The sequence below is a fragment of the Physeter macrocephalus genome, chromosome 10, assembly GCF_002837175.3.
Source record: "Physeter macrocephalus isolate SW-GA chromosome 10, ASM283717v5, whole genome shotgun sequence".
Lineage (NCBI taxonomy): Eukaryota > Metazoa > Chordata > Mammalia > Artiodactyla > Physeteridae > Physeter > Physeter macrocephalus.
In genome coordinates, this window is record NC_041223.1 from 45,200,741 (window position 1) to 45,227,462 (window position 26,722).

The 26,722-nt window shown below is 41.0% G+C and overlaps 1 protein-coding gene across 3 annotated transcripts in view; it reads right to left on the minus strand.

The window, feature by feature from the left end:
* The window catches only part of DSE (dermatan sulfate epimerase), a 75,975-nt gene extending 50,748 nt beyond the window's left edge, over nt 1–25,227 (minus strand). The window contains exon 1 of one of the 3 annotated variants that reach the window (XM_007109562.3): nt 25,134–25,227. In XM_007109562.3, the coding sequence (XP_007109624.1) occupies nt 25,134–25,212 (79 nt within the window). In that variant the 5' untranslated portion in view covers nt 25,213–25,227. Of the gene's footprint in view, nt 1–23,916; nt 24,114–24,826; nt 25,083–25,133 lie in introns of those variants that run through there. The other 2 variants (XM_024115582.3, XM_024115581.2) reach the window with 2 other exon arrangements.
* Between the last annotated feature and the right edge of the window lie 1,495 nt (nt 25,228–26,722).

Below are 26,722 nucleotides of genomic sequence, written 5' to 3' on the forward strand. Positions count from 1 at the left end.
GGGGGGGATTGAGGGGGGTGGGAGGGCGGCTCAAGAGGGAGGGGATATATGTATACGTATAACTGATTCATTTTGTTGTACAGCAGAAACTAGCACAACATTGTAAAGCAAATATACTCCAATAAAAAAAATTAGGTGGACAGGTTTTATGCTAATTTTATATACCTATTTCAATGTACATTAGAAAAAACTATAACTATCACATCAAACCTGAGATTTCAACAGATAAATTTCCTGTTTAAAATACATTTAAGTTTAAAAGTAATTTAAAAAGAAAAGTAAATGGATAAAGCAAAAACCGTTAAAGGTGGTGCCTGAATGACTAAAGTTTGGAAGATGCTGAAAATGGTGAGTGAAACAATGGCCATTAAAGGCTAATGAGTTTACCAAAATGACCAACCCTGACTCTCCAGCTCCCCCTACCACAATACACACACACACACACACACACACACACACACACACACACACACACACACACACACACACACCCCTTGCAGAAATTAAGTCTGTACTTTCAGATGTCTGCGGATGATCTCTCAAGCCATTCTCCCCCTAGTTCGTTGTGCTGCAAACACAGCAGAGTGCTGCCACCTCCCTTAAAACTTTAAGCTGCCCTTGGCCCAGTTCAAGAGCATGGAACTCTCAATATGGCAAAATCGTGAGCTCCCCTGAGCAGCTGCCTAAGAGTACACAGTTTACCCATAATTCAATTCTCAGGATGGTTCTGAATGACCCTATTAAGTCTCATTTCCCCTAACAGTCTTTCTCTTCTCTTCCACTAGTTTTTCTAATCCAGTTTTCCTTCTTATTTTTTGGTCTCACTCTGCACAGCTCAGAGATCAAAAAATTCCTAAATTTTGACCTAATCAATGAATACAGTATAGTCGAGATAATTCAGATAGCAATTTAATCATTTCTCTGCTTGCGTGCCCTACATATATCTGCAACAGCTCAACTGGCATTACGCTAAGGCCAAGCCAAATAATGCAAAAAGGACTTAACAAACTGACCGAATTCCAATCATCTTAAGTAGGTCCTCACAAAGCAACAATAAGCCTAAAGTTGTTTTGCTTTAATTCTGGTTCCAACAAGCCACTGCAGCTATTATGATTGCTGACACACAGAGAAATTTTGTGTGAAACGCTCTTCACGTATTTGATCTTTCCCTTTACAATAACTCAACGTGGTAAAGCAGTATTAAGAGTTAATCTAACAACATCTTAGCGTAAACTTCAGAGGCAGAAAAACAACCTCAATCTTCTAAACCCTAAACCAAGGTTCTTTCCTTTAGCCAAATTGTTAACAGTCAACATTAAAGGTTCCATTTTTGTCATCCTTACACAAAGAAAGCACAGAAAGAGTATGCTGAAAAGGATCAAGAACTGAAAGCTATACTAGTACATCGAGTTTCAAAAATGAAATGGGTTTCCAAATAGTCTGGGCGATTTATAAATGAAACATACAGTAGTACAAAAGTTCTTTCAATTCCTCTGGCTTTAGAAATATACAAAGTATAAGGATAGAAGAAATCACCCTATGGAAAGTAAACCATGTCCCAAATTAAGATGGATTAAAAAACCCCTTATAATACGCGCCAAGTCTAAGGAGCACAGCATTACGATTAACATTATGGGCGTGGAGTTGGGCAGGCATGAGTATAAGTCCCAGCTCTGCTGTCTACTAGTTTTGATCAACTGAGTTCTGCTCTCGGAACCCCCATTCTCTCATCCATAAAATGGTCCCAACTTCCTGAGGCAACATAAATATTATGTGATGCACTTAGCATAGAACCTGACATGAAGAGCTTCATAAATATTTGTCATTTTTAATAAAAGGAAAGAAGTTTCAGACATGCAAGATGATATTAACCTACCCACAAAATATTTTATTTGAAAGAAACTAAATATTATAGTAAAAGAATAAGAACTAAAGCTATCCACTGACTAGGGCAAGGTCATGCCACGTGTTAGAGACTTAGCTGAAACTAGAACACAAGGCTCCTGACTCTCTACGCCATCATTCACAGTAAGTTCCACACTCACTAGACAGGAAATCATATGACCCTTGAAATTTTTCAAGAATTTGTTGGGGGTTTTGCCCCCAAAGGAAAGCATAAACATTAAATAAACTATTATCTGAATCTGATTGCTTTCCAAGGCCAGTTATTTATTCTTGGTGTACAAAAGGTGACTGCTGCTTACTGTATTCTTTGGAAAGAAAGGCCCAGTGATACCGTAAGTGCTGGGAAAAACAATCTCTGGCTGGGGAGCTGTTTCCTAGGAACAAGTTTATATTACGGAAGGAGTACATGAGTACTTGGAGGACATCTGCTGCCATTGCCAGAGATGATGATTTAACCTCAATCCAGGCTCTGGTCTTGGGTCAGTCTATGTCATCAGCATCTCAGCTGATCATCCTAGGAGATGCTATCTGATGTTAATAAAACTAAAACCCTCCTCCCCCCACATATATAAAACCAGAATGTCAGTGCACTCATTTATGAGAAATACAGCTATCAAGCAGATTAGAAAATACTTTCTGGCTTCATCAGAAAAATACACAGGAAGTAAAATTATTAGATAATTGCCTGGTGTACAAGGAATCAGAACAAAGGCAGTGGGAAGGGCCCTGGGCCTGGAGCAACTCAACGAGTAGAGATCACCACCATAGCTGCCCTTGAAAGGAGTCTGTGTTGTCAGCATGTCACAAATGCCCCGGGACATCATTAAAAATCAATGTCTAAAAATTGAATTGTAGTGAATATTTAGGAAAGAAGAGCAAAATGTATGCCCCCCACAGCTCCTGCCACCACCTCCACCAAGCTCAGCCCAACACCAGCTGTTATGGTTTGCCCAGCCCAATGGATAGGCCCGGTAGTTAATAATATGACTAGGACAGCTAACCCTTCCACACTAGATCTGGATGTGCCCTTATCCATGAAGGGCTGAAACAGTCCAGCAGACCAGACAACTGAACACCCGTGACACCGTACCCCCTGCCCTGGAAAATGTGCAGACCCTGAAGGAGTTAGCAACTACAACTCCTCCTTCTTCATGCTTCCAGTGAAACCCAAGTTCCCTCCCTCTATAGGCCTCCAATCAGGGTTTAGGCAAACCAATGGCCTAAGAGCACTGGTACATCCCAGCAGAGCTACTTATTTCCTTCGCTGATCTATTTTAGGACTTAACTCTCAAAGAAACCTAATTCCAAGTATTTGAGAAACATCTTGTCATGGTCTCACACATACTACTTCCCTGTTTCCATATATTTCAAGTAACGGAATATACACGTGTTTAAAGTTCTCCTCACTTTTCTATTTCAATTTTATTAAAGGTATCATTGGGATAATTTTAATTATTTTTCCTCAATATCAAAATAAAGCCTTATATGTCCTTGGTAAATTTTTGTAGTGAAATAAATCTAACATTATTCTTAAATGTGTCAAATGTTAAGAAAACATATGGTTTTGGTACTATGCAATCATTCCCTAAAATTATACTCCCTGACGTGTAAAGCCTATGGACTCTGCCAAAAAAGAAAATTTTAAAAACCAAGGGCTCTTAATCAAAATGAAAGTTCTTTTTACTGAAGGCTTATTGTTTCCTTATTTAAGGGTGAAACGAAATACATCTCCCCCAAAAAAGTCATTTCCAAACAGAAGTCCACAATATGAAATTATAACATATGGAAGCCCAAAGAATTTACACACACTACTGAGGGAGTAATTATAACCCTGAACCCACACAGCAAAACCACACTGTGTATAATAATGACATTCACCACCTTTACACTCAACAACGGAGAAACTTTAGGTTAAGTTTGTAAGGTTAAGTGTAGCTCTGTGTAGTCAAAGAACATTTCTACATTGTCCCCAGGAAAGTTGTGAAGATACCACATTTTCTCATAATATAATCTGAAGCTCACTTTTTTCTACACCAACAATGATAACAGTATAACTTCTTTATATGAGAATAATTAATCTAAATTATGTTTTAAATGGTCAGAGATATTTTCTGGTGTCAAGTCTGAAGGCTCCATCTCCCACACACCAGACACTATCAATACCTGAATGAATAACTTAGTGGCTATCAAGCTGAAGGCATAATTTAGGAGGAGAGTTTTGCCTGGTGCTCATTCCTACAAAACTAAAAACCATTAAGATCCAGCTTTTGAGAGAGTGGTTGTCCTACAGAAAGCAGAGAGGAAGTAAAATCCGTATCATTTTCATGGAAGCAGAGAGAGCAGGGTAGAGGTGGGGGGAAGGTCTACAAAGTCACTGAGGAGACTAGTGGAGTACTGAATTTTGCCTGCAAAAAGGCTCAAAGACAAAATGAAATGGTTCTACTTTATAAGACAAGCTATGAGTAAATTCTAGCTTATCTAGCAGTCTAACAATTGCATATCTTCTGAATGGTACTTCTTTGTTACAATTTTAATCAATTTTCTTAATGATGACATCGGATGATAATATCCTATTTTCCGAATTTTTTACTCTTATATTATTTTCAGACTAATTTAATGAGGGTATTTCTTTTTTGGTATTCTGAATCTTTTAAAAAGCAGTAACTTATGCGTATTAAGTTTTCCACTGTATTGTTTTCCAGAATTGGAATATCAGTTCCCTATCGATATTGGGGGTAAGAGTTTCTTGTAAATATTAATTAACTCAGCTATGTATTGAGCAGCCATTACATCCAGGAACTATATACTAGGCATTAGGATACAAAATGAAAATTCTTCCTTAGTCCAAAGCAATTTATTTAACTTATTGTATCTGGCCCCAAGAGACAATTAGCAATCTTTTTATTTTTATTTTTCCAAAATTTTTCTAAACAGTGAGTAATCAAAGATTTTTCTAGAAGAGTCTGAAAAATCAGCTCTGGCTTTCTCAGCAATCACTTTAACCATGAAAACACTCTTTTCTGGCATTACTGACTAAAAATATAAAGCATGAAAAGATGAATAAAGATAATGAAGCCAAGAGCTAAATACAGTTTCAAATAACAGTTAAACTAAACCACAAAATGCCCATGAAAACTAAAATAAAATTTTTCTTCCTGCCATAGATTCATGAGGGCAGACCAGTGAGGTAGTTAGGAGTGCTGGCTCGGGGGTCAGAGTGGCTTTTTTCACCACTGTATGACTTTGGCCAAGCTAACTCTCTAAACCTACTCCCTTACTTAAAATGAAGATAGAAGTGGTATTTGTCGCACAGACTGCTTGGGGGATTAAATGACATAATACTTATAAAGTACTTAACGCTTTCTGGTAAGTGTCCCCCCAAATGCTGGTTCTCATCATTCACCTCCGAACCTGATTAGCAATTGAGGGCACAAGCTGGAGCCAGACTTCCAGAGTTTGAAACCCAGCACCACCACATTCTTAGCTATGTTCCTGTTTCCTCCTCTGTAAAACGGATAAAATAATACCTGCCTCACAGGGTTTCTGTGATCTTAAATTAGCTTCAAGCATTAAAAGGGCGCCTGGGATTTAAAAAGAGTTCAACAAATGCTAGCAGTTGTCATCACCTTGTCAACAAGAACACCAAAGTCAGTCCACATAAGAGGAAGTGTACCATGACACCACAAGGAAGTGCTCACAAACTATCACTCACAGAAAGTTATTTCTAAAATAGGTACAATGCACCGGGTACTCAGAACCTTGCAGATTCTTCAAGAGCCTAAAAATATCAAATACTTTGACAGATATAAAGTATTTGATGCCAAGAAGTTGGTCCTTCCTCCTGAACAACTGCACATTTGTAACTTTCAGGCTACACATTCCATGTAAATGAACACATCTGAGGAGAAGTTTCCACATTTAATACTATTTCTTCACCAACCAAATTTTATATACAGAGATAAAGCTTACTGATACAACATACTGATACATATGTTTACACAGTCAGAAAAATATCCTAAACATAGAAACAACCGTCTTGGTGAAATTTAAAGATTTAAAGAAAAAATTACTTCTGAACTTACAATTTTAAATATCTTATGTTTGATTGAAATATTTTCTACTTCCCATAAATGATATTATACATTAGTTTTCAGTTGTTAATGTAATTCTTTGAATTTGTGAATATAAGTGCCTTTAATTCTGTAACCAAATCTCCCCCTTTGATTCTGAGATATGTTGACTTCTTTTCTTACCAGTTGTGATGGTTAATTTTTTGTGTCAACTTGACTGGCCAAAGAGTGCCCAGATATTTGGTTAAACATTATTTCTGGTTGTGTCTGTGAAAAGGTTTCCTGAAGAGGTTAGCGTTAGAAGCAGTAGCCTGAGTAAAGCAGATTGCTCTGATATGAGTGAGCCTCATTCAATCCATTGAGGGTCTGAATTTCAACAAAAAGGTGGAGGAAGGGAGAGTTCCCCCCCTCCTTTCTCTCTCTCTCTCTCTCTCCCTCCCACCTCTCTCCTCCTTTCTCCCTCTCTCTTTGCCTGACTGATGAGCTGGGACATCATCTCCTCCTGCCCTTAGACTGGGACTTACACCACCAACTTTCCTGGGTTCCAGCTTGCAGACAGTAGATCGGCCTCCATAGTTGCATGAGTCAATTCCTCTGCCTCAACTTCAACTTTCAGGCTCCCTTCCTCCTTTCCACCTCTTTCCTGATCCCAATCAATACCACATAATTGCAGGTCAGTTCCTCTATTCTCCCAGCCCAGCATCTGCAAACTTATGTGGGATGTGTCATGACATCAATTATACATTTTCAGGCAAAGTACCACAAAACACGTTTGTTTTTTTTTTTTTTTTTTGCGGCACGTGGGCCTCTCACGGTTGGGGCCTCTCCTGTTGCGGAGCACAGCCTCCGGATGCACAGGCTCAGAGGCCATGACTCACGGGCCCAGCCGCTCCGCGGCATGTGGGATCTTCCCGGACCGGGGCACGAACCCATGTCCCCTGCATCGGCAGGCGGACTCTCAACCACTGCGCCACCAGGGAAGCCCACAAAACACGTTTTAACCTCTCATCTATAATCTACTCTGGTTCACTCATTTACAAATTTAGCTAAAACTATGTATACTTGGGGTATGTCCTTATATCATCCCCTCCAGCATCAGGTCCTGGAAATTTACCCTCTAATGATAATGACTCTAAGAAGCACTAATACCATGTTCAAAGCCCTACCAAGCTATGCCGGAAAGGGTTAACTCAAAACCTACACATTTCCAAGAAAGGCCTGTCTTCAGGACTGACCCTTGTCTGGCTCATGGGAGATGAGCTCTGAGCCCTTGTAATATTCTATGTGATAAGAGGTTTTTTTCTGCATGCCTGAGGCCTTGGGTCATGTGCTACCAGTATGATCAGATAGTTTATACTAACAATGTGATTCACGACAAACTCCTGTCTTTGCTCTGGGGGGCTAGAATCTGAATATCTGAAGTCATTCATATAGGCACTGCATGTTTACACGACTGAAACCCAATAAAAGCCCTGGACACCAAGGCTCGGGTGAGCCTCCCTGGCTGGCAAAGCTTTGCATGTGTTGTCACATATTGTTGGTGGGAGTGGAACTTCATTAGGACAGGATACTGGAAGCCAGTGCCTGTTTCTCCCAGACTTAGGCCCATGCACCTTTCCCCTTTGCTGATTTCAATCTCTATCCATTGGCTGTTTTAAACTATAACCTGATTTTAACAGCTTTTTGAGTCCTTCGAATGAATCACTGAGCCCAACAGTGGTCTTGGGGACTCCCTGACCTTTTAGTTCAGTCATCTAAATTCCTGTTAGAATTCTGAGAGTCTCGTCATAACTCTTTGTCCCATTAGACAAGAAAATGTCATGATACTTTTCACCAAATCTTTTATCTTTACTCAACTTCTATTATTTTTCCATCTTCAACCTAGAAAAATGACTCTGTCCAAGGATGTTGCTGTTAAAGCAAAGGACACAGTAGGATATATTGGACTCAGAAACTGCTTAAAAGCTTTATATATTGTCTAAAAATGAAATACATGATGTTAGGCAAAAAGCTTAAAAGCCATTCATTGGAAAGTAATTTGCTGGCATTAAACATACAATTCCAGTTCATTTGATTAAAATTAAAATTAAAATTAAACTTTCATTTATTGGATGGGTACATATGGAGTGATGCTTTTATCGCAACACACAAGCTCTTTTTCATTTCTTACTTATATTCAAGCATTCTTCCATTTTTTAATCTTCAAATACTCACCAATGATAAATTTTACTTTTTTTGTTGTTGCCTTTCACATTCTCAAACATTTTTATGTGTGCTTCTGTTGACTCTCATTTTTGTCTCAGATCATAGTTCTTTGGAATCAAAATCCCTGAGTACTTTCCAAATGTCCTCCTATGAATCATAATCAAAACTCAGAATACCACAGACTTGGTTTGTGAAACAATGACACAGAGATGTAATTAACCCAAAGATGCAGGCACTGCCGTCTCAGACTTCCCCATCTCAGTCTCAGTTACTGGCAACCAATCAGGCCCAAACTACCCCCCCTTCCCTTCCCCCCTCTGTCTCCATATTCAAGCCATCAGCAAATTATGTTGGCTCCATTCTCAGAATACATCCAGAATCCAGCTACTTTTGCCACCACCATAAGAGCCTAAGCCACGTCATGTCTTGCCCAAATTACTGCAACAGCTTCCAAACTAGTCTCCCTGCCTTCACCCTCATCGCCAGTAGACATTCTCAACATGGGAACCAGAGCCATCATGTTCAGCCATAACTCAGATTATGTCACCACTCTGTTTAAAACCCTCTAGTGGTTTCCCATCTCATTCAGAGTCAGCACCAAAGTACTGACAATAGCTCTCAAGTCATTACATGGCCTGGCTGTGTTATCTCTGCCTTCACATCCTACAGCTCTCCCCACTCTTTCCCCATTCTAGCCAGGTGGCCTCTTTGCTATTCTTATACACACGGGGTGTGCTCCCTCCTCAGCACCTGTGTGCTTGTTCTTTCTGCTTGGCATGCTTCCCCCAGACATCCACATAGCTTGCTACCTCACCTCCTTTACGTATTTGCTCAACTGCCACTTTCTCAGTGAGGCTGGACGTGACCATCTTATTTAAGTTACATTCTTACCACGCACGACCACCACCATTCCCTAACTCCCTCCGGGGTTTTATTTTTCTTCATGTCACTTACAACCCTTTAATCTACCACACAATTTACTTATTTCTTCTGTGTGTCTGGCTCCCCCTTCTAGAATGTAAGCTCCGTGAGGGCACTTTGCTTTCTGCTCTATCCCCAACGTCTAAGAGTGCCCAGCACTTAAGAAACAGAATATTTATTGAATAGATGAATTTAATGAATGTGTTAAGATGTAAACCTTTAAATACTCAGAGATAACTATACATATAGTTAGATAGCTATATAACTACATAAAAAGAAGCAATAAAATCTTTTGTGTACCAAGATAAACATTTTGGAGGTAAACTATACTACAACGCTTGAACCTTTGAAGGTTGCTGAGGGCGATTCTTATGGAGTTTACTGAGAGCTGCCCCCTGCCCAGTGCCCTCCCAACCCTTGCTTAGGCACAAAGCTCCATGTCCACCCTCGGCAGTGGCTGGCTCCTGTACCCCCAAGCCTGCCATGCCCTTGTCAATGTGCCTGGCCCGCCTCTGACCACAGTCCACTCCCTGAGCATCCCTTGCTGTTTCCCAACATTCCATGAGTGGTTTTCATGGGTTTTCTCAGGGTCTTTCCTAAATGCCACCTCAAAATTTTCAGCCCCTCTTGCACAGGATTAGACATCCCGTCCCTCCCCTCTCTCCTCAAGCCCAGACTGGCCAGGCCTCCCTTTCTGTGGGATAACTATTTCAGTGCTAAGACTTTTACTGAGGTTCTTCTGTTTTCAAATTTAAAGTGATTCCCTTCATGTTCCCACTTTTAACCACATTCCCAAAGATTATCATCATTATTTAAAGGTTTGGTTTAAGCGTTTTATTAGTGCTATTATTTGGAAATTTAAAAAAAAAATCCTCTGTACTGCCAACATTTCTTTTATGTAGAGATGTCAAAATAATAAGGATACTTTCCAATGAATTATTCTTCCTTTCACACCTACACTATTCCTATTATCTTGTGCTAAAAACTTCTTATGATGAGCTTTTATATATCTGTCTATAAAATGTTACTAGTCGAGAAACAATTTTTAAGGAAAAGCTTTAGTAGACTGTTGGAGACCATGCATGCTGTGCAGAACAAGACAATAATTTCTGAACTGACGGTCACACATCCACAGGCCAAAAAACATGCTCCTGCCAGAAACACCCCAATTCAGAGCCTGAAATGCCGGAAAGTTAATATTTGTGTCTGTGTGTATATTCAAGGTCATGAACGTTTAACTTGGTGTCTATATCCTCATATTGGTGAATTAACTATATTTTTTTCTGTCTTTAGCATCCTACTCTGGTAGTGTCAGCCTCATTCTTTGCATCTCCTCAACTAGGAATACACCTCTCATATCTGCCCTATTTCACCCCATCTCTGCTCATGGCCAGATTTTACCTAGCTATTTGTTTTGGTCAAACCTGACGGAGTTCTCTTCATCCATGCCGGAGAAAAGTGCTTTTCTACTAATCTTATGTCTTAGACTTTCTTCTCATGTCTTGTCCTAAATGAACATGGTGATGAGATGACCACCTGTCAGGTGATTCCTGAGTTAAATGGGGCAAGGGAGGGTGCAGAGATCACTTAAGATGCTTCCAAATTAAAGATTTTGTGAAGTAACTTTGATTCTTTCAGTGATACATCCTCTGTTGTGCTCTCCCATGGAGACCAAATGCCATTCTCCCCAAGCCATAAGGAAGAGGGGAGCTAGCCTCTTCCATTCCTGGGGCCACCTTAGTTCTCTCAGTGACTCGCCAGGGGTGACTCTCCTGGCACTTTCATCACTTACAATCACTATCTGTCTCTGTACTCTTTTTAATCTTCACAGGTCATTTTTATTGTTTGGGGATATTTCTAACTCCCTCAGTGATTCGGGAACCTCAATCATATTTGCCTTTTCTACCTCGATCCCTACTATAAACCTGGGAGGCATCAACTTCTATCTTACATCACTCAGAGGCATATCTACCCACTTATTAATTTCCAGTTAACTTCTCAGTAAAATCTTTACTGTGATACGTTAGATTTTTGCCTCTTTCCAAAAGCATTCCGTTCTTCCTTTATCACCTATACTTTGGGACGGTGACATATCCACATTTACAGAGAAAACTGAAATTATCCAGTGCAAGTATAATGTCCCTGAACTTCTCTTAATGTCTTTATCTCTAATCCTAAATGGAAAGAAGTCACAGAAAGTCCACGCTGAAAAGAAAGAAGAAACACAAAAGATCCTTTCAGGACATGGGGAGCACACCAATATCCCAAGGCCGACCACGACATGTCCATTGCTGTGGCTGTTCAGGGAACAGTGCAGGTCCATACAAAGAGGAGATAGAAGAGCTGTGGACAGCTCATTGATTATTTCTCATATAAACCCATAGATGCCTCCTCTTTTCTACAATCCTTTTGACACACCATGGCATACTGTGGTAGGCTCAAAAGATGTAACTTGAAATCTGTAATGGGTTGAATTGGGTCCTGCAAAAATTCATATGTTGGAGTTATAATACCCAATACACCAAAATGTGACCTTATTTGGAGACAGGGTCATTGCAGATATAATTAAGATATAATAATTATAATTAAGTTAAGATTAAATCTTACTGGAGTAGGATGGGCTCCTAATCTGAATGTTATCTTTATGAAAAGGGGAAATTTGGAGACAGAAACACATACACAGGGAGAATGCCATGTCAAGATAAAGCTAGAGATCAGGGTGAAGCATCTACAAGCCAAGAAATACCAAAGATTGACAGAAACCACCAGAAGCTGGGAGAGAGGCATGGAACTGATTCTCCTTCATGGCCTTGGATGAAACCAATCCTGCTGGCGAGTTGCTTTTGGACTTCTAGCCCCCAGAACTGTGAGACAATACATTTCTGTTGTGTACGCCACCCAGTTTGAGCAGTTTGTTACAGCAGCCCTAACAAACTATACGTAGTCCTAGCTCTACAATTTTCTCATTTCTAAAGTAGGGATCGTAATTCTTATTATACCTATACCAAAGGCTGCTATAAACAATAGACACATATAGCGCTTACCAAGTCCTAGGGACTATGCTAAGTACTTCATATGGGTTAACTCATTTAATCTTCACCACAGTGCCATAATATAGATACTAGTATCATCCCCTTTTCACAGCTGAGGAAACTGAGGCACAGACATAATAAGTAAGGTCACACTGAAAGTGAAGGAGCCAAGATATAAACCTAGGCAGTCTGCTAATATTACCCATGATATAACTATCTTTGTAAACCATAAAGTTCCTCCCAAATTAATCACCATCATCATATCACTTTCTTACTCAAGAACCTCTATACACACAGCAAAATGAACAATTTTCTCCTCCAAGAGCTTCCACAGTCTAGTTCTGGCCCACCTTTTCAACATTATCATTCATTTCCTCCCTACACAAACTCTCCCTTCACACTGATCTGTTCATTCTTGCTTGAGCACAACTCATATTTTTGTCCTTGATTCCCTGTTACTCTCTCTGGGGGTTCCCTCTACGGGCTCCACTTCAACCGCATACCTTTCTCAAAGAACACAGTGCTATCTATGAGGCTTTCCCTAGCAACTCCATCCATAAGTGGTCTGCCCTATGGCCCCATATATTCATTGCTCAATACTCTTTGGGAATTCAGGGATGATGTCAACCAAGAAAGTGCTTATGCCATCGTATAACATGGCAAAAGAAAGAAAATATTAACACAAACCACTAAAGAAAAAGGAAATAAGGGAATTCCCTGGTGGTCCAGTGGTTAGGGCTCCGTGTTTCCATTGCAGGGGGCATGGGTTCGATCCCTGGTCCGGGAACTCATGTCCCGCAAGCCAAAAAATCAAAGAAAGAAAAAGGAGGTAAGTTTGCATGAGAATTACAAAGTACTACTTAAATTTATAGAAGTCAATACTTCCGGCTGAGTTGAAGAAGGAAGGATGCACTGAGGAGGTGATATCTGAATTGGGACCTAAAAAGGAGTCAATATGCATACTGAGTTACTTGAAGGTACTTGTTATCTTCTTTTCTCACATTTATTGGTTAAGTCCTCTCTGGCTCCAAAAGGGATTTGAGGCAGATCTTACCTGCTCAAGTACAAGCTGGTGGAAGGCAGGGGTCTTAGTCTTCTTTGTCTTCCCTATGGTGTCATGCACCAATGATTACATGCAACACAAGCCTTCAAAAATATTTGTGGAAAAGAATGAAAGAGTATACAAAGAAGGTAAGGATGAAAGGAGAGAGAATGTCATAAAAGGAGACAAGTGAATTCCCATGATTTTTCTAAGAAGCTCTCCTTGACCTGGCAGCCACCCCATCCCTTTGCTCACTCCTCTTCCTGTGCCATTGCTTAGCTGGCGGGCTCTGCTTGCAATGCCTTCTCCCCTCCCCTTTTTTGGCATAAAATTCTCTGAGGCCCAATTCACTCTCCCCTTCCTAGCTGAGTATTCTCTGTCCACGTAAGCCTCACAGACATCTTCCTTCCTGCAATCCTGCTGCATGCATTTGTCTCTGTTCAACACTTAATTGTTCTCATAAAGTTTCATATTTAGTTATCCTCCAACCAGATTTTATAGCTCCTGAAGGTTGGAAACCATGTCGTATTTCTTTTGCATGCCGCCCCTCTTTGCCTCCACCCAGACGTCCCCTCAAACACAGAAGTACCTGGCAAGTACTTGCTGAATGACTAAATCCTTTCAGTATTTCTATTGCTAAAGTAGAATGTTCTTTCATCTGACTTTCCAGGTTCAAAAGTACATTGAAAAAAGTTATATATCAAAGCATTCATTTCTGGTAACACAGATTTATCTTTTCTAAAACTTGCAATCACTGAACCAAACTTCAGTGGCTTCACCAACAAGAAAAAAGGATGTAAACACACAAAGAAGGCTCTGTTACATAATCACCCTAATACTTCTAGCTCCACTCAACTTCTTTAGGCACAGAATTTATCATTTTATGGCAATTTAGTAGTATAAATACTGCCAACACATTTCTTCCCCAAGAAAGCGATACTGAAAGTGGTCCAACTTATCCTAAAACTTGCCAGATTAAATTTCACAAGTAGAGGTGAAACGGAATTTTTAAAGTTCCCACAGCCGACACTCAAATACCATTTGTTAATTTGAATTTTATACAGAATAACTCTATGCAAGTCACAGTAAATCTAAAAACTGTAATGGTGAAAATATTAGAACCCTAGCAGAGCATGTGGTAAACAAGATGAATCTAGTCTGAACAATACTGGTTTCCTTAGAAAAAAAGGTGGATCTTAAAATTTCACACTAGAGTTTAAGAAAGGATAAATTGAACTATTGCATAAAAGTAACAGATTGGTTCTTATCTTGCTCTCTACTCCTTCTGGGTTCTCATTAGAGCCAACAGGCTCCAACTTGTAAAAGACTTAAGTTAAAGACAGAGGAAGAAAAGAAATTAACCTCACAACTAAGGGAGACACCAAAAGACACTTTTACCTAAGTTAACTCTGCAGGCTTTTCAGTGATTCCAAGGACCAGTTTCCTTTGAGAAAGGTAATTGTGAAAAACATTTCAAAATTGCTTTAAAACTATGGGCTGTGAAACTAAGTAGAAACATTTAATTCCAGTTGCCAAAGACACTGACATGGTTGGGCTCCACTTCCTGGCATCCCCCAAACCCACTGACCCAATATTGGCTAAGTGTGCATTTTCCAATACCTTTTGCAGCATCGATATGAGCCTGCTTTTAAGATGATTACATCTTAAGTCCTGCCTAATTTTCTTACTGAGAAAAAACACAACTGGTGTGAAACCACGAATTAATTCTACTAGATCGCAGTATGTCAAAGGGACAAAGAAGCCAACTGAAAGAGTACCCAACGTCCAAACCTGAAACAATCTGAGCAGCAAAATAAATAAAATAGTTCTGGATTACAACCCAAAGTATAAAAACAATATCCATGAGTCCATACTGATGTAAAAATGATTGAATAAATAAATACAGAGGGAGAAAAGACAAATCTTTTGTGCATAAGAATTCCAAATGTTCGGTGTAGATACCCTGCCCTTTGGGAAGTGGAGCGTGACCTCCCCCTCCTTAAGTGTGGACTGTGCATAGTGACTTCCTCCCAGAGGACAGTATGGACAAGGGTGAAAAGAATAACTTTACAGGGAGAAACCTGACAAACGCTATTTCAGCCGGGTGATCAAGGTCAACGTCAGCCATGATAAGTCATATTTATGATCTGTACCCTTGATATGATGTGATGAAAATGGCACTTTACTTTTATATTCTTCCTCCCCCAAACCTAAAACCCCAGTATTATAATGAGACAAATACTAGACAAATCCCACTCGAGAGACATTATAAAAATGCCTGACCAGTCCTTAAAATTGTCAAGGTCTTCAAACACAAGGAATGTCTGAGAAACTTTCACAGAAAAAAGGAGCCTGAGGAGACACGATATTGTAACTAAATATAATGTGGTGTCCTGGGTGAGATCCTGAAACAGAAATGGGATATTAGGTAAAAGATAAGAAAACTTGAATATAATTTGGTTTGGGTTTTTTTTTAACACTTCCTTATTTTCTGCCACTGCAAGATGCTCCAGAATCACCTTGTATATTTCCTGCCCAGTCCTAGAATCAGCCATTTCTCTAAGGAGCCCTGGTTACTTTTGTGAAGAATGATTTTAAAAACCAAGAACTCAGCGCTAGGTGTGCTCATTACCACCAGGGTATCATTGCTGCTTGTCCTTTGCAGCTGACAGAGTGAGGAAATACATGCGTGTATACTAAACCATGTATATATAATACATGTATCTATAAACAATTCTAAATTTAACCATCTGTACTGATATTAAGCTTAACACGAGTTCACACTTATGTCTCCAGCTCTAATCCATTACCGCAAGGATCATTCTGGCCTCCTCCCCTTCCTCTTCTGTAAACTCCTACTTCACTGTAGAAACACTGGCTCACTCTAGAAAAAATTTTTTCTGTTTCTTTAATTTTGTATCTATATGAGATGCTGGATGTTCACTAAACTTATTTAATGATATAAGTCAAATCATTATGCTGTACACCTTTAACTTTTATACAGTGCTGTATGTCAATTATATCTCAATAAAACTGGAGAGGGAAAAAAAAATTCTACTAGAGAGTCTATCTTCCTGAACAAAAATGAAGCGAAGTTCACATTGTTTCTATAAATGCTATTATTATTTTTAACCAAGATACTGCTATAAGAAGTTTGGAATATGAGAGAAGTTTCCAGACTCTTTCTGACATGGGCAACCTCTATGTTTTGACCACATGGCTAATGAATGCCCCATACATTCAGGTGACCACTGTTGCCAGTCTAGTTCTACTAGAAAAAATGGGCCAGAGAAAAGTAAAAGATATTACTGAAAGTCCAAATGGAACACCATAGTCTGATGCCAAGACCTTTTTAAAGATTTTCTAAAATAAAAAAGAAATGTGGAGAAAAGTGACCGGTTTGGGGAGAAAACAGATTAAGCATAGAGGAAAGGAGTTTTCAGACACTAATGTGTACCTATATGAAAGGTTGAAGCAATCTTATATAGAATCAATATTTAACCAGTTAGCAAATACTTTGCTCTAATAAATAAAAATGCTAAGTAGAAACTATAAAGACAACTCGCATTTCAAACACTGAAACTGACCATTTCTTCTACATTCATATAATTAAGTCATTTTTAACTTCTAAGATTTTCAAATCCAGATGAGCAGAGGTCATAAAATTAGAACCCCAGAAGATAAATGCCAACATCCCTTCTGGACAACCTCACTTAAACCTCTCTAAACAGAGAACAACTCAAAGGCCTCCTTCATAAACCATTCTAAAGGTTAAAACATTCAGAAAAACTTCCCTGTATTTAGCATAAATCCCTCTTGATGCCTGCTCTACTGCGATTTCCTCCTCTTTTTCTTCAGGGAAGATGGAAAACAGCTGTTCAACATTCCCTTTCAGGCTCCTTTTTCCTTCCTGCCAGGCCCATTCCCCCGCCCCCCACCCGGGAGCAGTGTAAACACTGCAGGTGATTCCTAAATCCAGCTGGCCCCTGCCCGATTATCCACGGGTCTGGTGAGCCTGGCCCCATCCATACCTCCTAGGATGATATCATTCAACTGCCAAGGCTCCAAGAAGAGCTCTTAACCAGAATTTGTGGAATTCCAGAAATCCATTACTTGTAGTCTGTCCTCAGATATAGCCAAACAACAAAATGAGCACCATGTCAAGAAGAAAAGCTGACAGTCAACTGTAAAGAAGGTAAGTGGTGTGATCCTGCAGCCAGGCCACCTTTACTACTGCTCTACCTGGTGTCAGGGCGTTGAGTGCACCTTGGCATGAAACATTTTTAAACTACTTGATGATTTTTATCATGCAATTCTTGAGTTTCTTGTCACTGACACAACTTTCTGGGTGTAAGCTAACTTTAGAAATGCAATAACCCTTTCAATACGTCAATGTAAAGGACTACTCTAAATGAAGGTGTCAATTTGTAGTCTGTTATTTCTTTACATGAGTAATCTCTACCAAATTCTCAACATAATCTACAGATTACTACATTTTACACTAAGACTTATATAACCAACCTAATGTTGTTATCTCCCACTTCAGGAATTGCTAACAAATATCTCCATTTTTCTTGCAATAGCAATTAGACTCCCACAGTAAAGCCAGTATATTGCTTGTGTACTTCATCAATAAAAATATTACAGGCCCACAAGCTTGGTGAGCCCATTTCCTTTACAAATTCCTTTTAAGAGTTATGAAATGCTGACTCAACTTTGTTGTGGTAGAACATCTGCACACATTAAATGCCTATTGCTTAGTAGCTAAGTTTGTTACACACGAGAAAAATGTAAAATCCTTGATTTAATCAACAAATTCACAACCCTATGGCATCTGTGTATGCAATGAATATTTCAAATGGAAAAATTTAAATGACAGCTTTTTAAATGAGTGTGAACCTACTCAATTTCTTCTGAAAGATCATGTACACTAATTTAAACACACACAAGGAATTTTACTATGATTATCCTACTATTTTCCACATTAACTGGGGAGAAGAGAGGCACTATTAATTCCATAAATAATACCAAAAAATGTTTCTGCCATGCAGACACATATATACACTCAGTTGCAAACTCTCTCTGACTCTGCCTAGGACAAAGCAGATGGGCACAACCTACAATGGATACGTCACATATGTGTAACTGAGAGTTAACTGCATACATGTCTTTTGCTATATTTTTAAAAACAGGACTACACTTACCTAATGGTTATAACTATTCTCACATATAAAATGCCAAAACAAATCATGCTTATTATCAGGATGCTTATAGCTTCTACATATTACCAAAGAAGCAAATTCTGTTCTTTCAGAAATCACCTACTAACATTTGATGACAACACTTACCAAGATCATGTGTATGGAACACCCCAAGGGAGTCGAAACAAATAGAAGGAAATTCAGCGGTAATCTTAAAGCACATCAAAATTCATAGTGTTATTCGGAATTAAGGACTGAACGCCATTCAAGAAATAAACAGATGGCCTCAACAATCTTTTCTTCTCTTCCCAAAGTAAAATCATTCCCTTTTATTTGCTGTGATATTCAACAGACTCTCTGAATATTCTACCTCCTGCAGGTTTATACTCTTCTGGGCATCTGACAGAGGATCTGAAATCCACACCCTCAACAGGCTGGAGCTTGCTGAGACAAGCAGAAAGAAGCAACACAATTGGTAAAAAGCACCCAAAAACCTGAAGCCAAGAGCTGAGCAAGGAGCCTAGGGTTTTGTGGGAATTAGAAGGGGCCCCAGGATGGAATCCTGATGAGGATGAGAAGGGACAGGCAGAGTGAGAGGAGAGAGCTGTGGGAAGAGGGTCTGTAAATAGCCAGTTTACGGAAGCCTGGGAAGCACATAAGCATTCCAGGAAGCTGACAGTTCAGGGACAGTAATGAGTAGTAAGCGGGATAATAAATTAGATCTGTAGGAAAATGAAATGTAAGAGTCTTTAACAACATGAATGTGGGGTCATAAAGGAGAAAAGTAGAATTACATACGCCATTTAGGTTAATCTCATGTTTAAGGTAGACCACTAATTACTTGCAAATGAGAGACAACAGGTCTTCCCTGGTGGCGCAATGGTTGAGAATCTGCCTGCCAAAGCAGGGGACACGGGTTCGAGCCCTGGTCCAGGAAGATCCCACGTGCCGCGGAGCAACTAAGCCCATGAGCCACAACTACTGAGCCTGCGCTCTAGAGCCCGCATGCCACAGCTACTGAAGCCCGCATGCCGCAGCTACTGAAGCCCGCACGCCTAGAGCCCGTGCTCAGCAACAAAGAGAAGCCTCTGCAATGAGAAGTCTGTGCACCGCAATAAAGAGTTGCCCCCGCTCGCCACAACTAGAGAGAGCCCGCGCGCAACAGGGAAGACCCAATGCAGCCAAAAATAAAATAAATTTTTTAAAAAATGAGAGACAAATCTCTTACTACTTTCATGGTATTTCCATTTCTACACCCCTAAAATGGGGATAAGACACCTGCTCTTCATCACTCTCCATTTCCACTAGGCTAAAATATCAGAATATTAGATTTGAAAAAATATTAAATTACTAGGCAATTTTAAAATGCAAGCATTCACGTAGCTGTATGATCTATCAAGGACTCTTCCTTCAATTGTCTAAATGTATATGAATTCATAAGTAAGAGTTTATTTACGCTAGTGTCTCCTCTTAATCGCGTCCACAATACTTTCTAATTTTCTTTCCAGTATGATTCTTCCCTGCGATATCTCTCCACCATCCCCTAACCAAACCACTCTTCCATATGCAACTAGAAGTTGTGAAACAATAAAGTTAAATGGGTCAGAACTTGGGACTACATTTATTAACTAACATATATAGAAAGATTTTCTTTAAAGAAAAAAATTGCTTCAATTAAAAATATTATCCACTTAATGCAAAGTTTGATTTTTAACATCTTTCTTGGAGTATGATTGCTTTACAATGGTGCATTAGTTTCTGCTGTATAACAAAGTGAATCAGCTATACGTATACATATATCCCCATATCCCCTCCCTCTTGCGTCTCCCTCCCACCCTCCCTATCCCACCCTCTAGATGGTCAAAAAGCACCGAGCTGATCTCCCTGTCCTATGCAGCTGCTTCCCACTAGCTATCTATTTTACATTTGGTAGTGTATAGGTGTCAATGCTACTCATTTTATCCCAGCTTACCCTTCCCCCTCTCCATGTCCTCAAGTCCATTCTCTACCTCTGTGTCTTTATTCCTTTCCTGCCCCTAGGTTCATCAGAACCATTTTTTTTTTGCAAAGTTTAATTTTTAAAATATAATTTCCTATTAGAGTTGGGCATTAGAGTTGGCAAGACTTTTTGAAATTCATCCACTTCTAATTATTGCTATCACCAAATAGAAGCATGGATCAGTGCCTCTGGAATCTAGGACTTTAATCTCTACTTCCATTTTGCCCTTAATTAATCATATGAATTTTACTGGAAAATAATTTCTTTTTGGTACTCTGGGCTTACACGCTTGCCTAATTCCCATGTTGGGCACTGACTCAGGTTTAGAGGATTACATTGTGTCATCCAAACACCTACTGGTAATTTGGTGACCACCAAAGAGTTTTATTCTACAAATCACTGTAGGTGAAGATAATGTAATTCCAAGATGAGAAAACGCTAAGGCATTTTATAATATAGTAATAAGAACTGTCCTGCCTTCCGCTTGGACCCATTATTTCAGAAGGGTTGCTGGACATGGAATCTCTGCCTTACCCACTCCTTCATAATAGTAAAGATCCAGCCCCTCTCAGTAAATGGAATAAAAGTATCCACTATAATGATGGAGTTCCCTGGACCAGACATTCTTGATCTCCTCAAAGGCCTGCCACAAACATATCCCAGGACAATAAGAGTATTTCTTTTCCTTTTTTTTTTTTAAATGGAGGAGGAGGGTGAAAAAAGGATAAGAAAATGTGTTATATCTAGGACTCAAACATGCTAATGATTTAAGTAATATTTAATACATGCTGCAAATACAAAATGCTAGTCCTTTAGTAGTTTCTTTACCCCTTTGGAACACAAAGGTTACTGATATATTAAAACCCAAATTTAAATGTATCTTTCTTTATTCCTCTCCATTCATTTGTTGAAATCATAATAGAGTACATAACATGTAATTTCTTTCATGAACATGTAATTTCTTTCATGCCTTAGTATAATCCAAGGCAAGCAGAAATAAATACCAAAATATTCTGCTACAAATACTATTAAGAAATGTATAAACAAATATTTTTTGTTTAACTGCAGAATGCATTTTCATCTATGATCTTAAAACATTTTTTCAGAGATTAAAAAATATCTTTATAATGAGGTATGGGGAAGGGCAGGGCAACATCTGTGAAGCTAAGAACTTTCCCTCCTGATGGCCACCAGATCAAGGCAGCACTGTGGGATATTGGACCAGAAAACAAATATCATTGAAAATCTGTAATTAGCTAATTTGTGGACTAATTTTATAAACACTAAAGTAGATGCACACACAAATGTTAGGTATTATGATGGTCCTGACCTCATGTGGCAAACCTAGCTAACTTCTTACCCAGTGTCTTTCCATAACCAGGCCCCTAACCTCAGATGGAGGAACTTTAAACAGCTTCTACCAGCAGGACCAGGAAGGTGCTAATAATCCCCTCAGTGACAAAGGCCTAAACCGTATTCTGTGGCAAATTTCCCTCTTTATCCACATTTCTTTTTTTTGAGAATTCCATTTTACTTGGTAACTGTACTATCGATACTTTTTAACCTGAATGTAAAAATGTACTATGTAGGCCACTGTCTTTATTTAACGAAAACTAGATGACACTAATACTGACATCATATACCAATTAATGAAAAATGATGCTTCCCAAGCCCAAACTCTCAGGTGCTGCTTATTTATGGTTTCTCCCTTTCTACCTTAAGAGCTTGGGAAGAGCCAGGGCAGTTTCTTATATCCCTCTGTATGCCTCCTAAGTAAACAGCACTGTCTTGCACTTATTGCTGAACCCACACAGAGGGGTCACTAGATGATGGAGCTATCAAACTCAATATTTTCTCTTCTCCATTTTTACTAGAACACATCTAATCTGCACACTTCATAAAAGGACACGTATCTGTATGGGACCTTGTAGTACATGACACACAAATACACAGATAATCCTGTATTTTATTTTTTCCATGCACATTACGAACAATTTGGGGATACCATTTTAGAAGTAGTGTCAGAATATTCTATAAAACATTGCACATAGGGACTTCCCTGGTGGTGCAATGGTTAAGAATCCGCCTGCCAATGCAGAGGACACAGGTTCAAGCCCTGGTCCGGGAAGATCCCACATGCCGCAGAGCAACCAAGCCCGGCCACCACAACTACTGAGCCTGCGGTCTAGAGCCCGCGAGCCACAACTACTGAGCCCGCATGCCACAACTACTGAGCCCACGTGCCTAGAACCCGTGCTCTGCAATGAGAAGCCACCACAATGAGAAGCCCGTGCACCACAAGGGAGAGTAGCCCCTGCTCGCAACTAGAGAAAGCCCGCGTGCAGCAACTTAGACCCAACACAACCAAAAATAAAATAAATAAAATAAACAAAATAAATAAATTAAAATAATAATAATAAAACCATTACACATAATATTTCATTTCATACGGGTTATCATTTATTGAGAAATTTTTAAAAACTGAATTAAAGGAAGTTCCTGAAAGGTTAAGTCTATAATGTGAAAAATAAAATACTGAAAAAAAAACTATTTTGAAACTATTTCTCAGTGAGAACGTCCTTTCTCAAATTTAATGTAACATTAACTAAACCATGACTAATGAAAAAATGTTTTAAGAAACTTTATAACACGGAGATTCCCAGAAATTAAAAGTGGCATTTCCTGATCTAAGGAATTCCAGGTAAATGAGGCTCACCTACTTTTTTTAAGCAATGGATTCGGTTTCAGCTCTAATGCCCGCCAGCCTAAGCAGAGGCTGATGCCTCAAATGAGCAGCGAAAATGAGAAAGTTCTCGGGTCACAAACTTAGCTCAGATTCCAGCCGCGACAGATCTTGAGCCCATGTGGCATTGCTCACAGAACTTCCCAGCCTGTGAGTCAAGCAGGCCCCAGCCCCACCCTACCACCAGGGGCTGCCAGGGAGTGAGGTTTACCAACAATTTCTCCAAGTATCTGCGGAGCCGGGCGGCTCTGGAATCCAGCGTCTGGGGGAGGCTCGGGACGTGCCTGCCCGGCTTCCACAATCGCAGAGGCGGGCTGCCAGCGCCAGGATCGGCACCCACGACCACTATCACCCCAATTAACGGGGAGATGCAGGGAAAGGAGGGCGCGAAGCTGTGCCAGGCTACCGGGCAGAGAGGGAAGCCGGAGCCCCCCGGCCGTCCAGGAAATCGCTGCTGGGCCGGCCGGACCCGACGCACCGAAAGTGATCTGAGTTCTTATGGTGCGCCCGGCTCTGCGCTGGGCGCTCGAGGGCTGGGGAGAGACTAAAAGCTGCCCCGCCGCCGGGGAAACCCACGGCTCCGTCTTCACGCCTCGCGCGCCCTCCAGGAGTCCAGGAACCGGGCTCGGGCGCGCAACTCGCGGCGCTCGGCGCCCGGCGGGGGACGTGGCTCTTCGCCTGCCTCCCGCCGGCGCCCGGCCACCCGCCCGAATCTCCGGAAGAAAGTTGCGCCGCGCGGGGCCCAGAGCGGCGCCCGTCGCGCGCCTCTGCCCACCACTCGCGCGCCCCTCCGCTTACCGCTCCCCGCCGCGGCTTCGTCCTCTCGGGCGTCGCCTCCCAGCTTGGGCCCAGGCTCCGGAACCCCTTCCCGGCCCCCCTCACTCCAGGGCGCCCGGGCCCCCGGCGCCCTCGGAGCCGAGCCCTCAGCGCGCCCGCCGCGCCATGGGTGCGGGTGGGCGCCGCGCCACAGGATGCGCCGCTGCAGCCTCGGGCGGCGCTACTGCGAGCCGGGCCGGCGCGGGCGGGTGGGGTGTGGGCGAAAGGGGAGGAGGGCGGGACGCGGCGGGCGCTGAGGCTCAGCTGCAGGGAGGAGGAAACCGCAACGTCACCAGCGCCCCGGGAGGCAAGAACGGGGAGGGAGAAACGGGGACCCCTTCCCGCCGCCGGACCCCGACCTCCGGCCCGCCCCGCTTTCTCTTCCTCCTCCTCTCCCGGGACTCGCGGCTCTCGGCCTTCCCCTCCACTCGGGCCCCGACTCTACGCACCCCTACCCTGCCAGGCCTCTTTGGCTTCAACTTGCTCTAGTTTCTAATGACCCCACGCGCTTCGGGTTCAACTCTAGAATCGCCCCCAAGCGAAGGGTACTTTTGGAGGCCCGAGGGGAGGAGCTGATGCTTCCAGAGAGCTCCGGGAGAGGAAACCGTTTTCCTCCAACGTTGAGAACTTTACTACCGAGGCTGTTACCCACTCCCCTCGCCTTTTCCAAAATTGTTACCCCTCCATTTCTCCCGAATTCGGTTTTACTCTCTTCTCAGACAGAAGGGTGGAAATCACCTATTTAGAAGCAGTCCTCGCCTTAACCGTACTAACAAAATACAGGAAAGCCAAAAGCACTGAACCCTGCAAACTGAACGGATGTTAATCAAAGGTAAAGGGTCAGGAACAGAACATTTGATATATACAACGCACAAGAGGAAATTTAATTTACCTTATCTCCTAGGCCTGGGTGGATGAGGAAGAGAAAGAGAGAGGGAGACCCCCCTCATCCGTCTGAGTTTTTCAGGTGGAGGATTTGCAACCTTAGGAGTCACAGCCCCTTTGGAGAAGTTTCTTGCCTTCTCTTCAAGCAGCCATTGCACACAGCCTGATCCAACCTGGCCTCAGGAAAGTGGCAGACAAGACCAGGGCCGTCACCGCAGGGCTTCCTCAGCCTTGGATTGTAATTAACCTGCCAGAGCTAGGCGGTACAGAAGTGACTGATGTTCATCCATTCTTTAGTACTAGAGATGTTTTACCTGAGAGCAGTGCTTTTCTCCCTTGCTTCTCCCGTGCTTTGTTTGAGGTTTGAAGGGCCACCTCCATCCATTTTCCCATCCTCAGAGGATCTCAAGACCTACAGAGTAGTTTCCCTCAGGCCACATTAGAAAGAAATGTGGATGTCGACTTTTGTGCTTCTTTTTTTCAGAAATTGCATTTGGAGAGAAATTCCTTACAAAATGGTCAAGAGGAAGTGGTTTTCTTAAAATATTTTAAATGTTCACTCAAGTAAACCACTAATTTGCATAAACTTCCAGATGTTTTAGAGGTGGACTCTGGAGGAGATAAGGGGCTCTAGAACTTAAAACTAGTTTAATCTGGTTTAAATCCTCATTTTGCAATTTACTACGAGGGTCCTTGGAAAACTAACCCTAGAGCCTCCGTCTTCTCATCTGTAAGGTAGAGATATAATACCTCCATCGAACAGTTACAGAGAGGATACAATAAAAATATCGAATATTTGAGTTACTACATGCCAGATACTGTGCTAAGAGATTTACATACATTAATCCAATTATTAGAGAAGATTCACTGTGCAAGTGTCTAGCTGTGGTATGTAACCCATAAGTGTTAATTTACACTTACCTTCTCAAATTGGGAAGAGACCTTAGAAAAAGCGTCTGGTTTGATTTACTTAAACTCTAGATAGGTAGTCATCTAACTCAGTGGTTCTCCAACCTAGAACATTAAATCAGCAGGGGAGCTTTGATAAAATACTTTTTAATGGGGACCCCACACCAGACCAATAAATCAGAATCTCTAGGGCTAACATGTAAGCATCAGCATTTTAAAATCTATTCCCAGATGATCAGAATGTGCAACTAGTATTAAGAAATCTTCAAAGGAGACAGTACCCACTGTCTTTTATTCCCCTTTGCCCCCAGTTTTGCTGTAAATTGACCTGGAAATCTGCTTCTGAATAACATCCACCTCTTGCAAATGGCCCCCCAAACAGTAGGACTCAAAGATCTGCAATCCTGCCCTCTGGGGTCTTCTAGGATGCATTTAGCATTAATTCCACAGGAGAGTGCTTCAATTTGTCTGGATACCTACCAACCCCATCAGCTTTTCCTCATCTTTTCTGAGAGCCCTGGGAAGGTGGTTTACTTTGCCACTGTTCCTCTCAAAATCTGATCCCCAAAATTGAGTTCAAGGTTTTATTCAAATAACACAGATGTTTAACGGCTTTGTTCTAATTACTGTATTTCCCCCCAAGTAAATCCTAGGAACTATTATGGCAGCAATATTACCCTATTGACTCCTATGTTACAATCTACTAAAATTGTGAAGTAGTAATGTCTTTTTCACACCCACTCCAAAACACTTCTTCGCGAGCCACACCCATTATAGTTTGTTCAACACTTAGCACAATAAAATTTAATAGAATCACATGTTAAGTTAGGCCTCTTCTTTTAGCTTATTGACATGTTATGTATCACGGATGTAACTGAGTAATTCTATGTCCCAGCTTCACGTGTTCTGCAAATTCAGTCTGTATGCCATGTCAACATTCAAGTTCTCATTCTCAGATGCTTTCCACTGCTGACACTGAATTAGCATGCTGTTT